We start from the raw sequence: 18,600 nt of genomic DNA on the forward strand, positions 1-18,600 counted from the left end.
TCATTTCACTAAAAAATCTCATTTGAACTTTATTTAGCACACACACAAAAAGGCAACATTTGTGGTCAACTGAACCTTTGGTAAACTTCAGCAGTGGTAGCGTTGTGGCCTTTGTCGTCCACTAGGGGGCAGTCACAGTGAATGCTTGTGTAACAAAGGAGTCCAGGATCCTCAGCGTTAAACTTGACTGATGTAATGAGTGCCATCGTCCACCAGCCAGTGTTCAGAAGCATCATCTAAAGGTCTTTGAGGTCTTCTTTTAATTACCTGAAACAAACAATTCAACTCATATTAGACATTTTGAAGATAAACAGAGAGTTTGGACATGATGTGCAGAGCAGATACAGTAAATCAGCTGCCAGGAGACCTACAGGAAGTTACGTAGATACACACCTGCTCTTGGTACGTGGGCGTTTGGTACATGTGCATCTCCCTGGTCATTGGCGACGGCCCGTTTTTGAAGCGCACTGCCCCCTGCCTGTCGAGGGAGCGGGACCGGGGCGACTTGAGCTGACTGCTGCGCCTGTGCCACGACTTCAGCTGCTCGTTCACCACTTGTTTGGCCAAACCTCCCGCCCTGTAATTCGGACTGTGGTGCACCTGCGCGTGTTGATCCCAATGTGGCTGCGGCGGGGTCAGTCTCATTTCCGGAGTCCTCTGCCCCCTCTGGTATTGCGGTACAGGTGGCTCTTTGTACCAGTATTCGTATCTACTCGAAATGGGAGGCTGGGCGTAGTAGCTCCTCCCCATGTCCATTTCGGCCGGGTAGACCATTTCGTCATTGTAATACGCTTTGGGGCCGGGTTGCGATTTCGCATTGAGATAGTGGCTATTATGGGGGAACATTTGAGCCTGGTAGCTGCCGTTGGAAAACACTGAGTGGTATTGTTTGGGTAAATCGCAGGGGGATTCGTGACAGGGCGAGCTGTTGTAGGATGAGTAGGAGTGATCGGAGTTGCTGTCCTCAGAGCCAGCGTGGTTGTTGTAGTTTAAGGGGGCTTTCAGTGAAGAGGGAGAAGGAGCGGCCGGCGGAGGCTCGCTGAAGCTGATGGAGTACTCAGTGAGGCGCCTCCGAGCGCTTCGGGTCCGGCCGCGCTCCTTCTCGGGGCTGTATGGGGAATCAGGGCCGGACAATCTGTGAAAATGACAAAGACAAGTTACACAAAATAATAAATAATATCATAAATCCGTAGAGTACATATGCATCATTCAGTGCTTAATCTAATGTCAAATCACGCAGTCCGTTTCAGCAGGAAAACACAATGTGATGTGGTTGTACCTGAGTGACAGCTGCCGGTGGACCCTCATCTCCGGAGTGGAGGGGGTGCTGTTGGACTGGGAGCGGCCGAGTTTGAGGTGGGACAGCTGGGAGCTCAGAGCCTCCGGAGGGAGACACTGCTCCAGAGGAGGCAACACCTCGGTCTTCACTGTAGTACTACACAGAGACACACAGAGAAATTGACCTGTTAATGAAATGACACAATACAACATGGCTGACAAATCAATCACCGTTAGAGCTTACAGATCACAGTATGACGCGCAACAGTGGTACTGGTCAAGAGTTTGGACTTTACAACCGTATCAAAACTCTGCTTTTTGTTGTAATTAGGAAAACAGAAAAGCCGCAAATATTTGGGTCATATACTGATCTCTGCAAACACAAAATGTACTGCCTAAAACATAAAAACAAACTGTTATCCCCAATCTGGAACGGATATTCAATGGCAAAACATTCGAAGACCGTATCACAGCCAGAACAAAGGAGTCGTCGTTGCAATGCACCAAGGATTCAGTAGATGGCGCTGTGGTACATTGGTCAAAAAATTAAACCTTTGCTGCCATTATGGAGTTTTACCTCTTCTTGCTGGAGGAGCGCGACTTCTTGCTCTTGTCCAGAGGCTGGTCCAGGTTGGATTCGGACCAGGGCGAGTGCTCGATGGGCGGCGGGTCGTTCAGGGCCAGACTAGAGTTGAGGCTGAGCGTGGAGGCCAGGCTGGGCCGCGGGGACTGGCACGGGGTCAGCTGTAGCGACGGGGGGACCACGTAGGAGGCGCTGTGCACCGAGGAGCAGGGGGTGGAGGGAGCGGAGGGGGGCACAGGCGGGGGGGCGTCTGGTTCAGAGGCGAAGAGCTGGGAGGACTGACTGGTCACTTCTGGAGAGGGAGTAGGAGAAGACGGGGTTAAAGATGGGTTTGTGGGTATCATCTGGTGCATTATGGGTGTAAACAAGCGGGGTCTTACCGTCATCTTGTACCACAGAGTCAGACAAGGAGCTGTCGTCAGATGTGCCTGGATCTGAAAAGCATTTGCACGTGTAAGTTAAAATGAGGGTGACCACCTCAATAAGCAGTAAAAGTGGGAAAGGTTTTGTGATGTAAACTTATGTAAGACGATGATCCGAGTAGAACCTTGCAGTTTCAACCCCAGTACGACTCTCTACTTTGCCATTCATGTAATTAGTGTTGATATTAGGGCTGCACAATATGACAAGAAAGGCTGTGATATTTGATAACTATCTTGTTTATGACGATGCCATATTCTAGTGATAGTTTACATTTCAACAGTGTACGTTTCACTACATTTAAACACAATTTTTCATTAAACAAACATGAATGATTTACTATACTTGTTTGCATGCAATGACCATATTATTTTAGTTTTTAGTGTGAGTCACAGACAAAAGTGATAAGAATTGAAAGAAGTGTGTGTTGGTCTATATTTGTCACAGAAACGGGTTATGTTGCTTTTTAAAGAAGTAGGATTATAGTGGGGTACATTCATCTACAATACTTCAGGGAAAAAAAGTCTCATTAAACGGTTATTGCTTATATCAGTTGCCCATTTTCAAACTAAATCTAGAAAACACACATACACACGCCACAATAGCAAGTTCATATCTTGGCCACTTCCTCATAGCTGTGCGTTGTCGTGTTGGGAGCTTGCAGCAGCCTGTTGTGTGTCGTACCTAGCTGAGTGATGTTGAATGCTGGGAGTGGCGAGGATCGGCCGTGCTCCAGCCTCAGCTTGAAGGCCGTTTCCTGCAGCGTCTTCAGCTTGAGCTCCTCTCGTTTGCACTGCCGTACGCGGCTCTTCCGAACAGCTTTGCTCATCTGCTCCTCGTCACACAGTCTGCGCGCCGCTTCGTAAATCTTCATCTGCAACGCCAGCTCCGCGTCCACCGAGGTCAGCTCGGAGTCCTGGAAATCAGACGACAGTGTGTTGAGTGTTTTGCACAACACGGTCTCTAACGCATTAAAAAAAGTCCAGTGACATGAATCCGGTAAAGCTCCAGATTGTGAAGAGGACAGACTGTTAGTGAGCGTGTCACAACAACAAAATTTGAAGTCGATATATTGATGTGGGAAAATATTGTGCTGACAGATACTATTCACAGAAATTGTAATTAAAACAGTGATCCTTTGTTCTTGTTCGTCTCCTCTCCAACACCTCCAGACGCTCACACATCACCCGAGTCCTCCGCTCTCTCCACTGGCTCCCGGTGGCGTTTAGGGTGGACTTAAATGTCCTGATGTTTGTGTTCAAGGCCATCAATGGTCAGGCCCCGGCCTACCTCGCCGAATTAGTAACGGTCTACGAACCAGCCAGAACTCTGCGCTCCTCTGAACACACATCCCTCGTCACTCCCAAGTTCAAATATAAAAAGTTTGGAGGCCGGTCATTTGCCGCGCAAGGCCCAAAGCTGTGGAACGCACTTCCGGTACAGCTTCGAAACATCACAGAGCTGAGTGTTTTTAAATCACAGTTGAAGACACATCTTTTCAGAAAAGCTTTCGATACATAGCCACGACTTGACTGCTGTTTATATGTGTTTTTGTATTTATTGTTGTCTACTGTGATTCTTGTTTTTATCCTGGAAAGCGCTCTGGGCACCTTCTGGTTGTTGTTGGGCGCTATACAAATACAATTTGATTAATTGATATATTGATTGATTAATGTACTTAATCATGTTCTGAATGAGTTGCAATAAACAAGAGACATAATGAAATTCATGCAATTTTCATTTTAAAGCAGTTTTGCCTTGTTTTGATATGCAATAAATTGTTGTTATAGTTACTGTAACCTAAAAAAACGATAAGTACTACTGTGACACTATAATATACAACCCCTCCTGGAACTGGAGGGGTTTGAGCACCTAAATGATCCTAGGAGCTCTGTTGTCGGGGGCTTTATGCTTTGGTGTCAAGGGTTAACGCAGACTTTATTGTCCCTGTAGGGAAACTCATAACATTCTGATGCTGTTGGGTCTAAACCTGTCATAGCTAGCCGCTTCTTCTTCTTTTTCATTTATCTATCTTACCCCAGGTTTGTGCGGGATGCTGAGCTCGTCCAGCGTGAACGCAGCTCCGACTCGCCTGCGGATCTGAGGACGCTTCTCTCCGGGCTTCAGCGGGAAATCTTCAGACAGCTTCCCCGTCAACTCCTGAACATAACACACACAATTGTCAACGAATATAACGTGTTCAAGCTCTTGGGGGTAAAATACATTTTGTTTTACAGAGGCATGAAAAAAACCGAGGGCTATACATGATCCTTTGCTTTCACTGATGCAAACACAAAGATTTCTGAATATCTGTTAATCATTCACTGGGAGGTTTATAACGTGAAAAATACAGCCTTCTTCCCCTCAGTCCGGACCGTTCGAGGGCATATGTAAAGTGTACTGCATCTCTTAAGTGCACTTGTTTACAGCGGGCTTGTTTTACCAGGCCTGTGGCAGTTTGGAAATCACGCACAGCTCTTTTGGGAGCCGTCATTCGCGCATGTTCGGGCAAATGTTGCTCAGGGAATTTGTTGCACAATTGTGACGAAGATATCCTTTCGCTTCACATTCTTCTGTCTCAACTTTCTCCCTGCGTCGAGTGTCTGAAAGTGTCATGAAAACACACCGAGGATGTGCCTAGATTTGTGCAAGTTAGTCAAATAAAGTACTTTATCTTGATGGAGGAAAAAGGAAATAAAAAAATATAGGTTTGAATTGGTAAGAAACATATCTATAATGCTGATCTATTTGTTCGCAGAAACATTTTAGATGATATAAAAAGTGGTTCATCTCTACTTTTGTATCATATCAGTAATCACACGAAGAGTTGCCAGATTAAATGGTTAAAAGCACTTTGTAAATAAACATAAAGGGACTCTCTACAGTCCTATACTTCCACAGTCAATAGTTAAAGTGACTTAACTCTTGGTTCATAGCTTTCAAATGAAGAATGGCATGTTCCCATATAGTGGCACTTGTGCTGTGTCCTTAGCCCTACAGGATTTTGCTGTTTACAAATAAATGACTTAAATTGTCCAAAGTCATCCCTAACTATTTCTAACATCCCAATTCTTCACAAGTTCTCAGGGTCACTGTCTCAGATATGCTAACAAAAACTAGCATCCAAGTTCATGCTTTTCCACAATTATCTTAGTTTACAATATGTATGGAGCAGTATGGAGCCTTCAAGTCAACTCAAGTCCAGCTGTAGTTGTAGTTCATATTTTGTACTACAAACAATGCCTTTAACTATATTGTGATTATATATCATTGTTAAATCTATACACAGACGGCTCGACACAGGAGAGGTTTGTGATTTGGATGAAAATACAAACATCAGTAGTTTGTGTTCATTTAAAAGAAACCTGATATACCTTATACCTCATTTATATGTCATTACGTGAGATTACCATGATTTGTAATTTCGAGACACTTCTTTAAAACTGTGTACTAAACATAAAAACACTTTAATAATCTTGGGTAAATAGAAAATGACTGTAGAACGCAACTGAAAGCGTCTAGTAAAGAGTGTCATTTTGAGTCACTCTGTGCCAGACAGAGAGCGTCAGAGGTGACCAACGCTTTATTCGCGTGTCCCTGGAGGAAGGTGAGGGTTTGTTAGTTCATTTTCATGCATGTCCCGACACGAGCGCCCATCCCAGGTGTCGACAACCAGGAACGATCCGGGATGAAGCAACGGCGCACCGTAAAAAGCCTGAAGAGGACAGGTCCGAATGAGGAAACGCGTCACACTCTGTACACAGACTAACGTTAGATCATCAGGGCGCTGACGTGAAAGGAGTAATGTTTGCTTAAAGATCCGACACTACGCTTTGTTCAGGCGTTTGAGGCTGCTTTTGGGTCCCACAGCCTTGGTATTTAAGTCGCAAAACGTAACTTTGTAATACTGTAAAGTGTGTGTCTCGAAATGTTACTGGATGTAGCAAAGCAAAACGTCCTTACCTAAATTATGGCCTGGAAATATGGGGAAACAATTATAAATCCAATACTCATCCTATTTTCCTGCTCCAAAAAAAGGCAATAAGAATGATCACTAATGCAGATTTCTATGCACCGACGAACCCTATCTTTGTAGAGCTGAGCCTACTGAAAATCCATGATCTTGTTGATCTAAATACATTAGTAATAGTGTACAAAGCGTATCATAATCTTCTCCCTCCTCCCATCCAGGAGCTTTTTGAACACAGGAAAAGTCAGTATAACCTCCGAGGAACTGCTATTTTCAAAAAAGCAAAAGCTAAAAAGAATAAAAAGAGTCGATGTATTTCTGTAAGAGGTGTTAATCTGTGGAACGACCTGTCCCAAACAGTCAAAGCTTTCAAAAAGTTGTTTAAAGCTTCTAAAATTCAAGAATATACAAGCTTAGGAGGAATAAAGTAAGAAAAATAAACAAAAAATAATAATGATGACATGATTTAGTTTCAACTAAATTAACTTAAAACAAATGTATGTATACATATTTGTTGGAATATTGAAATGTATGTTACTAACTTCAGATACATGCTTTTTTCTCTTCTGTTTGACACTTGATATTGTTCATTATTAATGTTTGTGTTTTGTTTTTGTTTTTCTCTTGTGGAAGTCTGTAAACTGGGTTAGGCGATATAAGTTTTCACTTCAGCCTAAACCCTTTTGTTGTTGTACACAAAGAATTGGAAATGTATTTACGTTTAAAGGAATGAACAGACCGAATAAACTACTACTACTACTACTACTACTACTACTACTACTACTATGACTATGCCTGGGGCTCGTCCTGAAGGCAGGAGTGGGAAAAACTGAAGAGTAGCTTTCCGTTTTGATTTACAGCGTGGTTAGCAGCTCCCCAGGAAGTACAAACACAGCTAAAACAAACGGGATTAACCGGAGGATGACTCAAAACTACTCAAAGTGGTGAAATACTACTCCAGCCAGGCATGTTCTTGTCAAGGAAACAACGTTATAACAAAGTTCAAACCTCAAAATTTTACATTATGTGTCTCATTAAAACGGGAATTCTCAAACATCCAGGTAAATAAATGACATCAATTCAAGACAGACTAGACTAGACCATCACAAAACGTTGGCCGTCTGTGTCAAGAAATGTCCGGCCCTCTCTCGATTTATCGGTCTTTATCGATTTTGCGTAATATTGGCTTGAATTTACATGTTGTTTTTATCTTTACAGTTGGATACAGTCAATACAGTTGGATAATTAAAACTGGATATAGTAGCTAGGAAATAAATAAAGCAAGCAGTATAAAAAAAACAGCTTTCAAGACACTCTTTGTACAATTTGTGCACTGAAGCAACCACGTAAAGATCAGCAGCTAGAATAGTGTTTTGAGCTCTTGGGAAGAAGACTGAACAAACAAATGATGATAATGAGGGAACATCCTTAAAGCACCGACTGATAAATGGGCCTTTTAAATGAGACGTGCATGTGAAAAAAAACATGGATGAAGCAATAGAAATGATGTAATCCATTCAGACTCATATCTGATAAGAGGAGGCCAATAAAGGAAGGCTTGTTGGAAGGGAATAATGACACATAAAAGGTATAAACATAATGTCCCAGTTCTGTTGACTCTGGAGGTGTCATCAAACACTCACCTACTTTAGCAATCAGAGCGATAATGCAGTTGGATTTGGGACAGCGCGTTACGTAACAGTCTGGGCTGAGTTTCTGTTCCCAGTGAGTCACATTGGGATTAGACTCGCGCTTGTGTTGCTACAGTGTGACGGGGTGTAGTCCTAGTACTAATATGGCACATGATGAGACGGTTTAAACAACAAATGAGTGTTATTTTCACACACTGTAGCGTTAGATCTGGACACGGTTACAGTACATCCCTCGCCGCAGCCCGTACTCACCGCCTCCCGGATGCAGAGCTGCCGGAGCTCCAGCAGACACCGCTCCAGCCGGTCCTGCAGCGCCTGGTGCTTCAGCTTCATGGCCCGAGTGTGGGTCGGCACGTCCTTCGAGTGCGACGTCGGACTGTCAGAGCCTGAAGCAGAGAAACAGCTTAAGTTAATAACATGCAAATAAAACGTGGGAAATATGGTGTTTTTTTATACAGTCAAGGTTTTTCACACCATTTGCACAGTACTGTACTTTATGTATTATCATTACCTACTCAGCGACTGACGTTTACACACAAATATATGGTTTGCAAACACCTTTTAAATGGTACTACGACCGCTGCACATTATATATCGGCAAATGATCTTTATTGCAATATTAAGGGACACAATTTGGCAGATCATTTCTTTCATTATTACTGCAGACCCCACATTCGTACTAATGTGCAAATGTGGGGTATGCCAGACCAATGACGTGTCTTGCCCAAGGACACATGATGTAGAAAGAAAGTATTTTAGGAACATATTCCAAGTAAATATTATAATCAAAAATGTGAAGTTCAACAAATATCATAACAACGAGCACCAGCGTCTATAGCAGGTGATCTCAGTCGTGAATAACCCTATAGTGTGACGTGTGAGCGAGTTGTTGTTGAGTGAAATAACATCGTTTCAAGCATCACAAGCTAGACATGATTATAGACCGTCACTCAGCACTTTTCACTGTTTACCACTATCCTCCGAAAGTTCACGACCGTCCTTGAAATAAAACAAAACTGCACAGCGGCTGGTCAATCATCAAAAGCTATATTGTGTTCATTAACGTATTATTATTTTACATTACAGTCAGGCCAAAAACAGGACTAATATGGGGGGGTGATGTAAACCTATACCAGGCCAAAACAATGCTTAAGTATAGGTGGACTATAAACTGGACATGACCAAATCAAGATCGTCACTAACCTACTACAAAGTCTAAAACCATGACTAAATCAGGTTTAAGTAGCCCAAAGTGGACTTAAAGCAGACAAACTAAGAGTGGACTTTTGTCTTGAATGCACACCTTTTTCACATTATTCCAACTTCTGCTAGAAAGGAACCACTTCCGTTGGTCAATCCATCGGTGTTCAAAAAGTAATCAGGGCTCAGACACTTGTAAGCTAATATTTATTAATTCAATATATCCTTCAAGTAGATCTATGACCCCCGGGTGTCGTAGCCCCCTTAATTGAGAAACAGTGTTTGTGAAAAGAATGTGGGAACTGTGTAGGTCACTAAAACACAACTACTACAAAGTCTAAAATAATGACTAAATCAGGTTTACGTAGCCCAAAGTGGACTTAAAGCAGACAAACTAAGAGTGGACCTTTGTCTTGAAGTTCTAATTGCAAATAAACTCTACTGACTTAAAAACAATCTTCATCGGCTCACCCACAAACATCAACAGTGACACGCCTTTGACGCTTACGGAGTTAGGAATTCACCTACACGCATTCCTAACATCGCAAACCATTTCTGTATGATTGAAAACAGATTACTGACTAAGGACATTGAACAATGTTGTTTTATTGGTGTAAATGTATTCATAGATTCATAGAAGAAAAGGCATCTGAGACACTGGCGGTGGAAGAAATGAGTCTTGGTAGTAGTTGAATGGACTTCATCAGGACTAATATTTGTGAATGGACAAAGGGGCGGCGGGGATCATGTGACAGAACATGTGACCGATTAAAGACGTCCAAAATGCATAAATAAAATTGTTGTATCTTATTTAAAAAGGTATGAACATCAAGTATTGAAAAATAAAATGCACACCTTTTTCACATTATTCCACCCAGTGTTAATTTCGTCGACTAAAATATTTAGTCTTAATTTTAGTCAAAGTGATATTTTTCACGACTAAAATTGGACTAAAACTAAATTAAAAGTTTCTCATGAGACTAAAACTATGACTAAAATGTCCAGATATTTTAGTCGACTAAAATAAGACTAAATAAAAATGAAAGGGAGGGACTAAAATCATCCAAACTTCTATTGAGCGTCTGAAAAAGCCTCAGATCATGTAAATTCTCTGCCAAAGGATCAGCTCTGAGCTTTATTCATGTGGGAGAAGCTCCATTTAGTCAAGGACCTTGATTAAATATGATTATAATGAATATTATAAATGCAAAGTCGACTAAATTAGTCTTAATTTTAGTCGACTAAATTGACATGCAATTTTAGTCGACTAAAACTAGACTAAAATTGAAACGTTTTTTTTACTAAATCTCGACTAAAATTAAATTAAATTTTAGTCAAAAGACTAAGACTAAAACTAAAATAAAATATGTTGTCAAAATTAACACTGATTCCACCTTCTGCTAGAAAGGAACCACTTCCGTTGGTCAATCCATTGGTGTTCAAAAAGTAATCAGGGCTCAGACACTTGTAAGCTAATATTTATTAATTCAATATATCCTTCAAGTAGATCTATGACCCCCGGGTGTCATAGCCCCCTTAATTGAGAAACAGTGTTTGTGAAAAGAATGTGGGAACTGCGTAGGTCACTAAAACACAACTGACAGTCTTGTTAGCGATCAGTCCGCTGGTGTTGTCTAAATTTGTTACGGCTTCCTAGCATTCTTCGCAAACATAATTGAGCCACGAGACGTCTGCCTTTTTACAATGACGGGGATGAGTGATGGCGGGAGAGGGAGAGAGGATGGGGGTCAAGGAAGACAAATTCTTGACCCCATTGTTGTCGCGTTGCTACCTGCAGAGTTCCTGTTAATAATCTCTAAAGGTATGTGGCCCTCGGTGCACTAAGTGCGCGGCCGCTCCCATCAACTTAATCTGAATGTCATTAGTTTCCAAGGCAACAGACAGCAGCCAAACACTGGCACTTTGTTTACAAGGACCGAGCTGGGAGGAAAGTAGGGCTAGATCGGGCCTAAACCAAGACATAGCGCGAGCCAAATTAATGAGTAAAACTGGAATGACTTAGAATTACATCTTAGAACTAAATCCGGATTAAATCTGCTCTACGCTTCCACTAAATCTGAGCTAAACCAAGTAACACCAGGGCTAAAGCAAGGGCTAAACCGTGTCACTCCTACAGCCATACTACTTAACGTTTCACCCAAGAAGTAAAGCAAAACATGAACATTTATTTCAATTAACTTCAAATAATAAGGGGTGTGTTTCTCCTTAGACCTGACTCGTAACTTAACACGAAGCGGGACATCCCTCGCACGTCTCTATAGAGCTGTTGCTTTGAATACATGTTTCCACACTGAGGCTTAAATGCATGATTTAGTTTGATAAACGGCTTCCTGGACCATGAATAGGGAAGCCAGGCGCAATACTAAAGCATGGTGAGGTATGGTCTGTACGATTCATGGCGATTTCATTATTTGGGATGTTTGATGGCTAATGGCTGTAGGAAAAACACAGTGAGCAGGTTAACGAATCCCGGAGTAGCAGACTTACAACCGTCTGCATACCTTGGGATTGAACGTTCTCCTTTTGATTTCTATGGCAAAGCTATTTCCAGTATATTTGTAAATGTGTAGAGTTTTACATCCCTTTAGTTGACATGGCAACATAGCCCATACCCAGGAATGTTCCGCAGAGTGCCTTTAAAAAGGTCCATTTGCACAGTAGTTCCTAACATTGGGAAGACCAAACAAAGACTTAACCAGGACAAAGTTGGGTCTACAATGAGACTAAACAAAACTTGGCCACCTGAAATGATTAAAAGTCTAAACTACTTACTTATTCTACGTTTCAAACAGTTGGAAACCGGGATTTTTCCCACTTGAAAATTATGATTGCAGACCTCAGAGCATTACAGCTGAATAAAGTCGAATGTAAACAAAACCACTAATGCTACAGCTAGCTAGTACGATGCTAACGCTACATGATGGTTTCTTCCCACAAAATATAATTCAAAACATGCTAAATAACGTGTCCAAGAGTAACGTTCGTTCACATCACTGATGCAGTGATTTTGCTACAGTTTTATCATTAGCTGCCGGGTACGGGAGCTCTTCTGTTAGAAACAAAAACGCCCTGAATCAGCTGGTCAAGTGGTCAAGTAAAGTCCTCGGCCTCAGACCAGTTTGGACAAACTGCATGATAGACAGTTAGAGAGGACGGCACGAAGCATCGTCAAAGACACTGAGCATCCTTTGCATTCAGATTTTCGATTGCTTCCGTCTGGGCGTCGGTTTTTGATGCCAATAAGCCACACAAACCGTTTTAAGAAAAGCTTTGTTCCCGCTGCCCTTTCCTTTATGAACAAGTCGGGATCAAATTGCCCCTGACACGGCTTTTTATCTTTGTTACTGTCAAGTGGCTTAAACTTCAGTTGTTTCTGTACCAAAGGCACATCCTGTTAGCACTTACAAGTTCTATATTTAAATATGTGTGATGTTTTATCTTTGTATAATGTGTTTTAATGTGTCGACTAGTTCTCAGAATTGCAAGACGAATTTACCCACGGGTACAAATAAATTAATGGTAAATGGTAAATGGTAAAATTTTCCTAGCTGTAAGTCGGACATTTACCAGTTGCCTGGAACGCAGCATAAACCAGGACTGGAGAGGCGTTAATAAAGTCCAAAATCAGTGCATTTTAGTCCTGTTGTCCGACTGGGATTTTCACACACTTCCATCTGATTTCATAACAGTGACGGTAACACTAGCTTATCATATCTATATCTTGCTGTACAAGTTTGGAAGTAATTTCAGTGCCAACAGAAACTAGAGTTAAGAAACCGTTTGAAACAAAGCTGATATACGTCGGCACTAGGCAGTATCTTTCCATCCTGAGGGGTTCTTTCTTGCACATGTGATACTTTTGCTTTGGGGTATTCAGACAGTGGTTTATAGAAATATTCAGAAGATCCGAAAAAGCATATTAACACCTCAGTAGAAGGTATGGTTTTTCATGCTTGAATTGAGTATAGGAGATTGTGTTAGTAGCAGTTTATACCTGAGTGCAGGATGATGCCAGAGTCGCTGTCACTCATCTCCGCTGTTCCCTCCATCATGTTTTAAATCCCGACTGCTTCAGACGACGAGGCGGCTCAACATGTCCTGCAAAACATAGTCTGCATGTAACATTTTGAAGTACTTTGGAACAAGGAATATTGCAATAGGAGTGTCATTATTTTCTTTAAAAGACGTTAAAAGATAAAGCCATGTCTCTTGAATATGTAGCTACGGCACAGAAAAAACAAAACTTAAAAACAGCAAAGCAAAATGAATAAACGAGCACTCCGCTTTGAGATACAAACAGTTGCTGTGTTCACTTTTTGACCTATAACTCTAGGCATGTGGTGAGCAGGAGCCAGTCAGCATTCCGTAATACCATACTATTTGATCACACCCACACTTTATCGCTGCAAAAACTTTAACCTGTAACTAAAAGAAGCTCAAGAAGTGACGACCAGCATTTTTGAAACAATGTCAGCTGCGCCTTTTGTCAAGAATGACCTATAAAAAGAGCCAGTCAATATTTAAACGAGAGCAATAACAAGAGCAACAGTAGCTCTATGGTTAACTTCCTAAATCTATATATCAGGCTGATTTATAGATTGGCAATCAATAGTGGAATAGTAGAAAACAGTACAATACGAGTAGCATTTAAGGTTTTACGTATGTCAAAACATTGGCTGAAATTGGGCCAGTGGGGAAGTTTAGTTTACTTCGGTCAAAATAAGTACAAATAACAAAGTCCTCACAACTTTAAGTTATGCTCACTAGGAATACCAAGTGACTTAAGCACAAAAAGATTACAAAATTATTTTAAGAGCTTAAGGTAGACTTTAAAATCCATGTAATTTCAATTTCCACTGCATTTTACCCATTTTTAACGCAATTCAGTGTTGTAGGTGACTGACCATAGGAGACCCACACAGAAATACCCTCACACAGTCCGGGAATCAAACCCAGGACCTTTCGCTGTGAGGCACGAAGAGTCTAGGCCAGGTATGTCCAAACCTTTTGCTGCAAGTGCAACATTGGATCTTGGAACATGCCAGGACGGCCAGACTAGTCGTGTAAAATAGTAAAATGATAGTAAAATATGTAATAGAATATAACTGCTCTTAACACATAAAAATGCATCATAATGGTTGCAATTATGCGTTACCTTTCTTTATAACAGTCAAAACATAACCAGCATATTGAGCTTAGTGATGTTTCGCGTGCCAGATTGAAGGTCTACACAAGCCGCATTTTGCCACATCTGATACAATTTGGATATTATTAAATATACTCTGTTAACCAACAACCTGCATCTTTAATGCCATGACACCTTTAAATAAAAAGGTAATTAATGTGATTTGCTCGAGTAAAAGATTGCTTTTAGATTTTAGATTCTAGAATTTCCCAATCGAGCTAATAGTTTTGCTACTTGTTTACGATCGTCCTCTTACCTGTCTGCTCCTGTACCTGGCTATTGCAACAAGGTGATATAAACAAAGGCTTTAATACGACAAGCTTCTTTGTTTTAAAAACATATAGTTAAGTCTATTATGTGCTAAGCGCAGTGGTCAGACAGCATTACAGCCTGTTGCTCATAGCTCTGCACCTGTTGGAAGTGATTCAGGTGTGACTTGTTGACCCTGGGTCCGGTGCAGCGAGTTCACAAACACATGAACAGGTCTGAGGTGTTTCCTGCCCATAAGGCAGCCCTGACGTCAACATTACCTCACCCATTCTTATTATAGGCCAGAGCAAGATTGGATGTTAGAATTCAAAATTATGTACAACTTTCCTCAGTTATAGTTCAGCAATGGTTCAGTCCCCGGCAAAGTCTTGGTTTTAGGCTTTGGATGAATAGATTTTTTTTCAAGCAGTTCTGTGATAACAGTAAGTCATGCATCCGGTCTGGTTTAATCATGGTTTAGTCATTTCTTAGCCCAAGTTTAGCATTTATCCTGTTTAGTCTATCATGAAATCGCCCATTTTAAATGGCACTTGGTGCCATTATGTGCAATTCTTAAATTTCACATAATCAAACTATATAAAAATAACTTTAAAAAAGACTTTAGAAACATTGCAAAGTCACGCCAACACTCGGCCAGCTCAGAGTCGTGTGACTAACATTATCTCGCTGTTTCACTGATAAGCAGCTAAAGTAGCATTAACTTTGCACTGAAGCCCGTGTTAAATAAAGTGAAGGGAGTGAAGAGGTTTGATGATTAACACAGAGGAATGTGGGCTTGGTTTCACACTGACCATGGAGGGAGTTTCAATTGACAACTTTATAGATTTACTGCAGCTGCAATCTGAAAGTACTTTATAGCTACAAACGAAAATATCAACAGTTCATTTTCATTCAAGAAACAACATATGAGACTTACTCTATGGCATTAAGGGTTCAATTATCAGAACTGTGGTTGATTCTGAAAAGGAAAAAAAATCCTCAGAGGTATTGCAAATTTGCAATTAGGTTTGCAATTTCTGCTTAAATTAAATGATGATCAAAATTCAGTTCACGGTATGCATTTTAAACAGGTCCAGGGGCAAAAACATTTGCGTAAAGACTTGAGATCACATGCATTTCAGAATATGTTTGTAGTGTACTGTATCCAGCATTTAATATATTACATTACATTAGCATAGGCTCAAAGCACCCATTTAAATAGCAATTTTGATGCAGTTGAGAGAATCCACCGTGAGGAGGATCCCTCCCTATATTTGGGTGGATTGAAAGTAAAGCCAGTATATCATAAGATGCACAGTTGAGCTCCTGATCAACAATCTGGGTCAAAGTCCACGGTAAGCGTTAAGGAGGAGTACAGTAGATTACACCAGTGCAACTGGATTCACACACTTCACGCCAAATTAGTTTGACCGCCAGATGGAAGCTTTTAACAAAACACTAACATATAAATCGAAACAATAGAAAAATCCCGAAAAGTATGCTCTAATATCCCTATGAACAAAATCTATGAACACTATTGTCTAAGGCCCAGGGTTATCGCAGCCGGTTATCTGGTCCCCATTATCTGTGACATGAACATGACCCAACCTTCAGCTCATGACTGTTCACACCTCCTGACAGAGCACAACCCAGCACACTGTGTTACCAATGACATTAGCTTCCTTCAAATCTGTTTACCACTAAAAACATGCTCAGAAAGACTTATGGAACTACTTAACGAGAGAAAAAACTTTTGCAGCTATTTATGTTCATTTCATTTCAACTGCTTCATTCCACTACGTGCCAAGCAGCGAACTATGGTCCAGATGTTTTGTATGCTCAGAAAATCATATTGATTTCAGAATGCAAGACTAGAATTTGGATCATTTTCTTTTACTAAAAACAAACAAAGGCCAGAGGCTCAATCATCTCCATAGCTTGACCCAAATAAAATACAGAATACAACATTGCTACTTATTGGTTTGGTTGCTATGGCCGCTACCAAAACATTATATAAAAAAACAATCACAGTGCTGTTCTTCGATTGTCTTCAGGCTCACATTATTAGAGGTCATATTTGTTAAATTAAGTACAAACAGTCCATTCAGCTCATAGACAAAGCAATAATATTATGTGAAGTTGCATGTGAAAATGACTGTGATAGGTACTTTTAGACTAGGCCACACTAGTGGTAGTCGGCAGGCTCGAGCTTCCTAGTTCTGGTTAAGTCGTGGTTTAGTGATTGTCAGGTCAAGCTGTGATTTTGTTGTGATTTCAGTCCTGTATAAACCTGGTTTAGCTAGCTCTGGTTTAGCTCAGCCGTGCTCTAGCTCTGGCCTTTAGAAGTGAAAAATTGCAGAGAAAAGTAACAGTTCAAACTTAAAGCCACAACGCGTAACATTTCACCCAATAGATAGAATGAAATTCAAGCATTTCTTCCATTTTATTACATTCTATTTTCATTGTTAAAAACTACCCGAAAAATTCAGAAATAGCGACTCATCTCTCCTCAGACCTGACTGTGGCTTTACTGGGAGCGGGGACGCATCCAGCTCGTCTCCATGGAGATGTTGACTAAGATTTAAAGGTGCACTATGCAACTTTAAGTGACCCAGCAGCTGTCTGAGTGATCAGCTTAGCGCCTTTACTTTCCATCACGGTGGCTCCTTTGATGCTTCAGGATTTTTTTAAGGATTTCTGGTAGGTTTGGAATGTAATGGATGGTGAGTAAAGGTGTTGTAACCACCCAAGGATCTGCTGGGTCACTCAAAGGTCAAGTTTTTTTAACATGAAAAGTTACATAGTGCACCTTTAAACAGGTTTACTCCTCATCTAAATCCATTCTATTATCTACCACTGTAAAAATACTTTCTGTGTCTAGCTCGTCATAAGGAGCATGTTTTGTATTGCCAAAATATTACGCACTGCGCCTTTAAAGTAAGATCCCAAATTTGCGTTGTCCAGGTAAATGAAGCGACAATAGCAAGAGCTACGGTGCCCAGTTGTAAAAAGGCCATTTTATTTATGAAGCGTATTTCAGACAGGAAGTGACTCAATATTCTTTACAAAAAAACTCAAGACAATATTTCATTCAAATATCAGTAAAAAAAACGTATTGAAAAAGATATTGACGCACTGAAAGTAATAACACTAACTTAAAGAACTGTTAAATAAAGTTTTAAATCAACTTCAATGGATTCTGTTGGGGATATGGGGACTAGCACTAAGACAAACAGTTAACTCCAGCACCATTCAGCCATTTATCAATTAAAAGTGTGTGGCAGTCAGTAAAGATGGCCTGATCATACTTATTGCTTTTACAGTGTTAAAGCAGCAACATTATTTTTCCACAACAACAACAAAAAGATGACTAAACTACTTTAACCAAACAAAGAAATCAATACAGAGGGATATCATAATTCAACTGTACTTACTTGAAATATTGTAATCCCAAACTTGGCTGCCTGTAAAATCAACTCAAAACAAACTCCGAACGGTCACAAAAAAAGAAAAAAAAAAAACTCCAAACAGTCCGGCTAAAAGCATGAGCAGCAGCAGCAGCCTGTAGTGAAATGTGGCTAGGAATGGTAGACTCACCCTCTAAAAGACAGCCCTGGTTGTTGTCGGGGGCGTGGTCTGGGGTGGTTTGGGGGCCGGACTCTTGAAGGTAGCAGGGATCGTGTAACTCCAGCAGCCGCTCGGTTCTTGTCTCCCACTGGAAACTGTGTCAACGACAATGAGAAGTCTACTGAGTAATGACCCCCCGCTTTATCCTCTTATCTGCAGCCTGATTGAAGGGTGTGTGGGAATTTACAACAGGACGACTACTGCAGCGGAAAGATCACGGGAAAAACCTGTAACAGCGACTTTGAAGGGATTATGCCGGATTTTCTTTCTAGCAGTCATGAAACATTTGTTATATTCTTCAAATCAATCTATTGAAACAGTTCTTGTGTGCTGTGTATTCAGTTATAAAGTATTTTACTGACACTGATGCTCCTCTGAACTAGCAGGCGAGCTGTGGTTGTTTACATTATGACAT

At 41.0% G+C, this 18,600-nt stretch overlaps 2 protein-coding genes across 3 annotated transcripts in view; both read right to left on the bottom strand.

Annotated features, from left to right (window-relative positions):
* rabif (RAB interacting factor) overlaps nucleotides 1–18,600 on the bottom strand; it is a 118,496-nt gene that overhangs the window by 17,101 nt on the left and 82,795 nt on the right. The window lies entirely within an intron of this gene.
* On the bottom strand, nucleotides 43–18,025 carry inavab (innate immunity activator b). 2 transcript variants are annotated; one of them, XM_079582499.1, is made up of 10 exons: nucleotides 17,993–18,025; nucleotides 13,119–13,222; nucleotides 8,156–8,289; nucleotides 4,319–4,441; nucleotides 2,966–3,197; nucleotides 2,242–2,295; nucleotides 1,856–2,153; nucleotides 1,280–1,435; nucleotides 394–1,135; nucleotides 43–267 (listed from the first exon to the last, which is right to left on the bottom strand). In XM_079582499.1, exons 2-10 carry the CDS (start codon nucleotides 13,174–13,176, stop codon nucleotides 178–180), a joined length of 1,887 nt encoding a protein of 628 aa, XP_079438625.1. In that variant the 5' UTR covers nucleotides 13,177–13,222; nucleotides 17,993–18,025; the 3' UTR covers nucleotides 43–177. The 2 variants fall into 2 exon arrangements, with proteins under 2 accessions (XP_079438625.1, XP_079438626.1); XM_079582500.1 differs by lacking the exon at nucleotides 17,993–18,025 and having other exon boundaries at nucleotides 13,119–13,235.

Source organism: Gobius niger (assembly GCF_951799975.1).
Source record: "Gobius niger genome assembly, chromosome: 24".
Lineage (NCBI taxonomy): Eukaryota > Metazoa > Chordata > Actinopteri > Gobiiformes > Gobiidae > Gobius > Gobius niger.

What these genes read in the sequence shown, in the direction of transcription:
- inavab (XM_079582499.1), bottom strand. Translation starts at nt 13,176, where the DNA reads ATGATGGAGGGAACAGCGGAGATGAGTGACAGCGACTCTGGCATCATC. An exon ending in AGCTCTGCATCCGGGAGGCG is followed by an intron (nt 4,442 to 8,155) that starts GTGAGTACGGGC and finishes TGTTATGTTCAG; the next exon opens with GAGTTGACGGGGAAGCTGTC. An exon ending in CGCCCACGTACCAAGAGCAG is followed by an intron (nt 268 to 393) that starts GTGTGTATCTAC and finishes TGTTTGTTTCAG; the next exon opens with GTAATTAAAAGAAGACCTCA.